General features: G+C 34.5%; 1 protein-coding gene across 2 annotated transcripts; it reads left to right on the top strand.

Annotated features, from left to right (window-relative positions):
• The first annotated feature begins 717 nt into the window (after nt 1-717).
• Nucleotides 718-7,010, top strand: LOC778090 (protein REVEILLE 5). 2 transcript variants are annotated; one of them, XM_003548594.5, is made up of 8 exons: nt 718-1,141; nt 2,290-2,347; nt 2,611-2,731; nt 2,829-3,008; nt 3,140-3,274; nt 5,944-6,053; nt 6,201-6,260; nt 6,459-7,010. In XM_003548594.5, exons 1-8 carry the CDS (start codon nt 915-917, stop codon nt 6,564-6,566), a joined length of 999 nt encoding a protein of 332 aa, XP_003548642.1. In that variant the 5' UTR covers nt 718-914; the 3' UTR covers nt 6,567-7,010. The 2 variants fall into 2 exon arrangements, with proteins under 2 accessions (XP_003548642.1, XP_006598933.1); XM_006598870.4 differs by having other exon boundaries at nt 747-1,141; nt 6,521-7,010.
• The last annotated feature ends 225 nt before the right edge of the window (nt 7,011-7,235 follow it).

Below are 7,235 nucleotides of genomic sequence, written 5' to 3' on the forward strand. Positions count from 1 at the left end.
CAATTGTCATAATTAACACATTCACGTTGATATATCATTTAAATATCTTGTTTTATAGCATGTTATTAAAAATACTTGTAATTAATATCAAAATGAGAAAAAGAAGCTGACATTATAATGGCTATTATTCTAGTTAAATGTTTTATTGTTTAATAACAATATTATCGCATAACTGAATTTTAATAAAAAAAAATCACATCATAATAAATTAAAATTAAGAGAACATGAAATATTATTGGTTCTTTTTTATTTCGTCTGTGAAAAAAATTACACAGAAAATCATATATAAGTATACTTTCAGTAAGCAAAATATTCAACTATTTTTTAGACATCAAAAGATATATTTGAGGAGAATATATTCACCAACAAAAATTAATGGTGAAAAAAAAAAATCCATTCTTATCAGTTTTTAGGTTTAACTAGCTACTATTATCCCATTTTTCTTTCTCAGTTCTAGTATCATGTTTCCTTAGTCACAAACTTACAATGTTATTTTATTTCCTTTTTGAAACATTTTAATATTAATTTTCTTAAAACAAAACATATCTAAGCAAAATACATACAGGTACATTTTAAAAGGCAGAATAAATTGTGACCAGGAAAAAATGGGAATGAGAATAGTATATAGTATATTCACTATAAACCAGATAATAACCGCCATAGGGTGACTCACTTGTCACTATATAGGTCCAAGGACAAAAACGTCATTTCATCCTCGACGGTCTATATAAAGGAGGTTAGTTGATGCGGTTTAAGATCGCGAGAGGACGAGCGAAACCCAAGACAAGAATCACAGCGCACAGTGACACATACATAAAAAAACGAAACACAAACAGAAACAGAGTTATTGGGAAACACGAAACACTAATTGATTCGAATTCGATTCGATTGAGGATTGCTGTTTGGGTGTCTTGATGGTGTCGGTGAACCCAAACCCCGCTCAAGGCTTCTACTTCTTCGATCCCTCCAACATGACCCTTCCCGGCGTCAACAATCTTCCACCGCCGCCGCCGCCGGCTCCGGCTGCTCCCTCCGCCGTCGAGGATCCGAATAAGAAGATCCGGAAACCCTACACGATTACCAAGTCCAGGGAGAGCTGGACCGAGCAGGAGCACGACAAGTTTCTAGAAGCTCTCCAATTGTGAGTCCCTTTTTTTCTTAATTCATTTTTATATTATGCTTTGTTTTTCATGGAATTGAAATTCATGTGGTGTGAATTAGGCTCCGGCTGTTTTAATTTTTTGTAACTTTGGGGCATTTGCCCGTTCTTGAGGATTCTAGATAATTAAAGGGATTGGAGGATTGGTGACTGTTTTAGTTTTCATTTTATTTTATTTTGGGAATTTGCCAGTTCTTGAGGATTCTAGATAATTAAAGTTGATTGGTTAATCGTGAGTTACGTTTCTTATTTAATCAGACAAGTAGTAAGGAATAGGTGGCTGGAGTGTGAATTGTGCAGGGTTGTGTTTTAATTGGGATTTTTTTAAAATTATTTACTTTTTCTTTATAATTTTGATATGGTTTGGTTGCTGTTGTTTTATTTGGGTTTTTAGTTTTGAGTAAGATGGGGAGGGTTAGCAAAAGTAACTTTTTTAGGATGGGAAAATTAAATTTACTTAAGCGTTTGGTCCTTAATAACTTCAAGTCTGGTAGGGTGTGAACAAGTTAATGATTGGAATGTAGGGTGGTGGGGTTATAAGTATCACAGTGAAAAGTAATTTAGTTCTAACTAGTTTTTGACATTTTGTATTTAGTCATGTTGCAAGCAATTTTACCTGAAACTCTGAAAGAGCAGCATCTGTACTTATCAGAGAACAACCTGGTCTGTTTTAAGCTATTGCTTTTATTATTTCAAGGGTTTATGGTTTATTTACAACATATTCTGTAGTGTTTAGACTTTCCAATCTTTGGTTGTCGACACCCTTCCAATTAAGGAACGAGCCACAGAATGCAGATTCTGTAATGGAATGCTTTCTAGAGGGAAGCAGATAGATTGTTAAAGAATTAGAATTTTACAAGTCCATAGTTCATCTAGAGAGAAGCATAACAAAAGATCATTAAGCCATATTGGTTGCTATTTTGCCAGTGTGCATTGTGCTCACCAAAAAATGCAATTCCATGCTCTCTGGATAACATCACCTATGCACCCAAAACCAAAGTTTTTTTTTTTCCTTCTGTTGATTTCATGCCAAAACCAGTATATGTAACAATAATGATTAATTTATGATTTATTTGTATATTTTTACTTTTTTTTTTCTGTGTTTCTCACTTTTGCTTGACTAATTCCAGATTTGATCGGGACTGGAAAAAGATTGAAGCATTTGTTGGTTCAAAAACAGTTATCCAGGTATTTATAATATAAGTAAAAGGAAACAAAGAACAAGTTACTAGCGGATGTTAGATGATTTTGGTTTCTTTTGAAAACAGTGAAAAATCACAATAATAAATTTGTTCTTGATTTCACATTATCCTTGGATTTTGAATTCCATCTTGGGTTATATAATGTGTATAGTGTTTATTTCACCAATTTTCTTGTGGTAAATTTCTTACACTTACATGTTCTTCTAACTATGCATTCTTCACTGTTCTATGTAAAATTCTATTTGGCAGATACGAAGTCATGCACAAAAGTATTTTCTTAAAGTTCAGAAGAATGGAACAAGTGAACATGTACCTCCTCCTCGGCCAAAGAGAAAAGCTGCTCGCCCATACCCTCAAAAAGCTCCTAAAAGTTAGTATAGTCAATGCCAACCACTTTTAATGTTCAGTGGTTTTGTCTATTGTATCTAATTTTGAATAACATGGTTTTTATTTTTGCATTTTATCAGCTCCTACTGTATCCCAAGTTATGGGCCCATTGCAATCTTCATCTGCTTTCATTGAACCTGCATACATTTATAGCCCAGATTCTTCATCTGTGCTTGGAACTCCAGTTACTAACATGCCTTTATCATCTTGGAATTATAATACTACACCACAACCAGGCAATGTGCCACAAGTGACCAGAGGTATTGTTTGTCCTGAACTCATAATTTTTTTTTTTACATTTTTTATTATTCAAATATGTAATTATTCTGTGATGAATTCAAAGTTAAGGAAGGCTCAGCTAAGTTGGAAAGTTTTTTGGTTTGCTTGTTAGATGACATGGGATTGACTGGAGCTGGACAAGCTGCTCCTCTTAATTGTTGCTACAGCAGTAGTAATGAGAGCACCCCTCCGACTTGGCCTCGTAGCAAAAGGATTAATCAAGGTGACCAGGGCAAGCCAATTAAAGGTTGGAATGCTTTTTTATCTCTTAATTTGCACTTGATTCTGCTTGAATAATGGAAGAATCATAAATTTTTTTAGTAGATCTTATGATAAAACTTAGAGAAAGTAATTTGTGATTGTGGGGGCACTTCTTGAGTTTTGGTTCAATTAAAATGGGAAAAGAAATCCTGAAACTCGTAATTCTGTTGAAGGCCATTTTCTGAGGATTTTGGTTTAGGAATTGCCCAATTGTCCCCACTCCCTATGTCTTATGCAGTTATTTGTGTAGTTGTAGAATGCTATATAGGAATCAACTACTAAAAGATAAAGCTTTTCATCCATTAGGATATTAAGGAAATAACTGAAACAAGAATTTGTGAACCAGCCCAAATGAATACAATGTTGAATTGAGTCGTACCAGTCTCTACTAGGGGTATTACTCATTTTTGTACTTGCTGTTTTATTTTCAAATTATTTCTTTAATTAATAGAAGAAATAGGAATAGTAAATAATATATATATATATATATATAAGGTAGGCATGGTAACGGGGAGGGTCGAGGTCGGGTTTTGCTTACCTCGTCCCGCCCCCACCCCTGCCCCTAAAACCCAACAATAGAAATTGAGATTGCATTAATAGATAAGAAGAACAGTTACATTACAAAGGCTTTTTGGCTGCTAGGCCCCAACTGAGGGGGTTTAGTCTCTCATAGTCATGAGAGGCTTTACAAAAGAAAAAGGGTGATAGAAGAAGATGATAGATGACCAGTAACAAGCAAAGGGGTTTCCCCTAAGGGATAGATCCAGGCTTTGGATAGCTCTGAGACTCTATGTGTGTTTTCCTTCAGCTTCCTACTCCTTTTATAGGCCTAAGGTAGTTTACTTTTCATGCTGACCTCGCGCTTAGTGCAGGATTTTCGCGCTAAGCGTGTGTTGCGTGCTAAGCGCGGACACGCACTAAGCCTGGGTGGTGCGCTAAGCAAGCTGTCAACTTCTTCAGTTTTTCTTCAAGGCCTTTTTTTTTCCAGTTTTTGTATCAATTTTTCCTCTAAAGCACTTAAAATTCTCTTCTTTTGAATTTTGCTAATCAAAATAGAAAAGATATTAGTTTCTTCATTATTTCATTAAAAATAATAATAAAGTAAAGAAATTATACCCACTTATTAATCCAAATTGACTATCAAATTAGTTTATATTTCGCACAGTTATCACTATGACAGTTATGTGTTCGAAATAATAGGTGTTGGTGCGACCTGTCTCTAAACGCTTAATAGTTATGTGTAGAAAATAACTGTTTTAGAAATCAGTTCTGTATTAAAAACTCCAGGGTGACAGTTCTGTATAGAAAATAAATTCTGGCAGTTAGCTATGCATTATAAACTGTAGGATGACAATTATGTGTAGAAAATAACTGCTGGTAGTGCCTTGAGGGATGCTGGTTTGATTCTGCCCAGTCTTGTATAAAAAAACAAAAAAAAAACTGCTGGTAGTTATGTAGATTTAGGAGTATATATCTGATTGTAGGTAGGTTGTGTAAGTAGGCAGTGTGAAGTTATTTGTTATTTGTGGTCAGAGAATACTCTCTGTAGGATGTCTCTGGGACAGCTAGTGTATTGCTGTAATGTGTGTGATTTCAGTGTACAATATTATATTTGATCACTTTTATCAATTGTCGTTATATCAGTATAACTACAAGAAGGAGTGCAGGACTAGTAGGGGAGAAGAGGGAGAGGTTGAAGTTGTAATTTTTACATTATTGTGAAACTCTACATTGTAGGCTGGACTTGGTGCTATAAAAGTATAGTGATTAATCGCATTGGACTGAACCTGAGAATGAAATCTGAATGGCCTAAAATTGTAAAATATAAACCAAAGATATTAAAGAGTTCATTTAAATGTATCCAAGATCAAGAAAATTTAATGTTGAACAACAAGTTTTGATCGGTTTTGTAAAAGTTCATAGGAAGTGTGCATAAGGAATTTCATGATGTTCCTTGAAGCTTTCAGTTCAAGCCTCAAGGAAGTAAAAATATGCTAAAATAACACTTACTAAAGTTTCCATTTGTTTATATATAATCATTTTCAGCACAAGAAGCAGAGCTAGAGCTGCTATATATAGAGGACAGTTCAAAAAGAATGAAAGAAACTAGACTATTTATAGAATTCTAGAGCTGCTATTTTGAGACAACAGGAGTAATAGTAAAGTTATATTTTTTGTGATCTGGTGTCATAAAATGATAATATACTTTAGAGTTGGCTTAGGGTTGGCTGGCCAGGAGTTGGGAGTGGGCCCTTAATTCAACATATGCATTTTCATGTGTTGTTGGGACTTCAAGAAACAAGTAGGGCTGGGCTAGGTATATTTAATTCAACTCATCTGGACCTTATAAAATGAATAATACACTTTCTTTTTCTCTTCTCTGAATTTACTTTCTGAAGTGCGTAGTGCATATAAATAACTATAAGTTTTGCCAATTTCCCTGAGTGGTTTTTTTAATTCATTTACATCATTATTTAACTCTTGCATTGTCTTATTTGTGTATAAATAGAAATGTATATGAATAGTATTAATGTTGCTAAGTTTGTTATGTTGTGGTATGCTATATGGCTGACATTGCAATTGTTGTGCATGTTTCACTCCTATGTTCATGATTCTTGCCATGCTCTTGTTGATAAGTTTGACTTGTCCATGCAGTAATGCCAGATTTTGCACAAGTCTACAGCTTCATTGGCAGTGTATTCGATCCAAATTCAACTAATCACCTACAGAAACTACAACAGATGGACCCAATAAATGTGGAAACGGTATGTAATGCCAAGTACATAATTTTTTTTGCCTCGATCATTCTTTTCTTTTTGGAATGCAGAGTTCCCAGGTTTGAAAAAGGAGTCTAATTTTTGGGGTTTAAGTTCTTAGCTTGTCTGCCTAATTTGTATTGTGCTGTTTTGCAGGTATTGTTGTTGATGACAAATCTCTCCGTCAATTTAATGAGTCCTGAATTTGAGGATCATGTAAGTTTGTTTCCAATAGTTATTATTCTGTATGTTCCTAATTTTAGTGTACTGTATGTTCCATGCTGTCACTGCAAGTGTTGTCTTATTATTCTGCTTGGCAAAATCCTAGCATCGTTTATTTTGTTTTACTTTTCATAACATGTACTTCATCATAGTCTATTGGCTGATTCTTTTCTTGCCAAACCTTTAATGCAGAAGAGGCTGCTTTCATCATATGATACCGACTCTGACAAGTCGAAGTTTGTTAATATTTGCAGCAAATCCTTCACCAATAAATCCGAGAGTGCTGTTTTGTCTGCTTAGGATGTAGCCAGTGGTTTGCCCTGAAGAGTGTTTTCAATATATTTTCTGAATGCACATAAAGTGGTGGAGCAAGAAAGGGAAAAGACAAAGGTTTTGCTGAAAGGAAGTGTAGTATCTAGATGCTTGCATGTGTATATAACTCGTATATATAAGTATATGTATACCTTTTGGATTGAGTTTTTATTTGTTTTAGGCACTGTTAGATCGAGTTATGCTGCTGTTTTGTGTATATCTTTTGAAGATGATTGTCCTTGGCATGCAGGACAATGAGAGTCCTGTTAGGTCACTTTTGGAGGCTATACTCTGTACAGTCTGTTGAGTGCTTTTGTGTGTTATGCTGTGAAGCTTAGAATTAGTATAAAAGAGCGGTGTTAGGACTTAGGGGGTGCCGTCTGCCTTGTATATATAAAGCAATAAAACAGTGTAGATAAAGTTTCTTCTTTTCATGCGTGTATATTATATTAATAATACTTGCTACCTGGTCTCAACTATATATATAATCCTCTGTAATCATTAGCAAAAAGATGAAAGAATCAACCGGAAATTTGAATCGATTTTGGTCACAGGTGTGTGCGTCGGACAACATCAAAATTGATTTCGCTTTCAGTTCAACATGAATTTAGCAAAAGCGTCACAATTAATGAAAAATTGTCTTAATTGTGGTTATTT

Source organism: Glycine max, chromosome 16 (assembly GCF_000004515.6).
Source record: "Glycine max cultivar Williams 82 chromosome 16, Glycine_max_v4.0, whole genome shotgun sequence".
Taxonomy (NCBI): domain Eukaryota; kingdom Viridiplantae; phylum Streptophyta; class Magnoliopsida; order Fabales; family Fabaceae; genus Glycine; species Glycine max.

What these genes read in the sequence shown, in the direction of transcription:
- LOC778090 (XM_003548594.5), top strand. Translation starts at nt 915, where the DNA reads ATGGTGTCGGTGAACCCAAACCCCGCTCAAGGCTTCTACTTCTTCGAT. An exon ending in CCCTCAAAAAGCTCCTAAAA is followed by an intron (nt 2,732 to 2,828) that starts GTTAGTATAGTC and finishes GCATTTTATCAG; the next exon opens with CTCCTACTGTATCCCAAGTT. An exon ending in ACCCAATAAATGTGGAAACG is followed by an intron (nt 6,054 to 6,200) that starts GTATGTAATGCC and finishes GCTGTTTTGCAG; the next exon opens with GTATTGTTGTTGATGACAAA.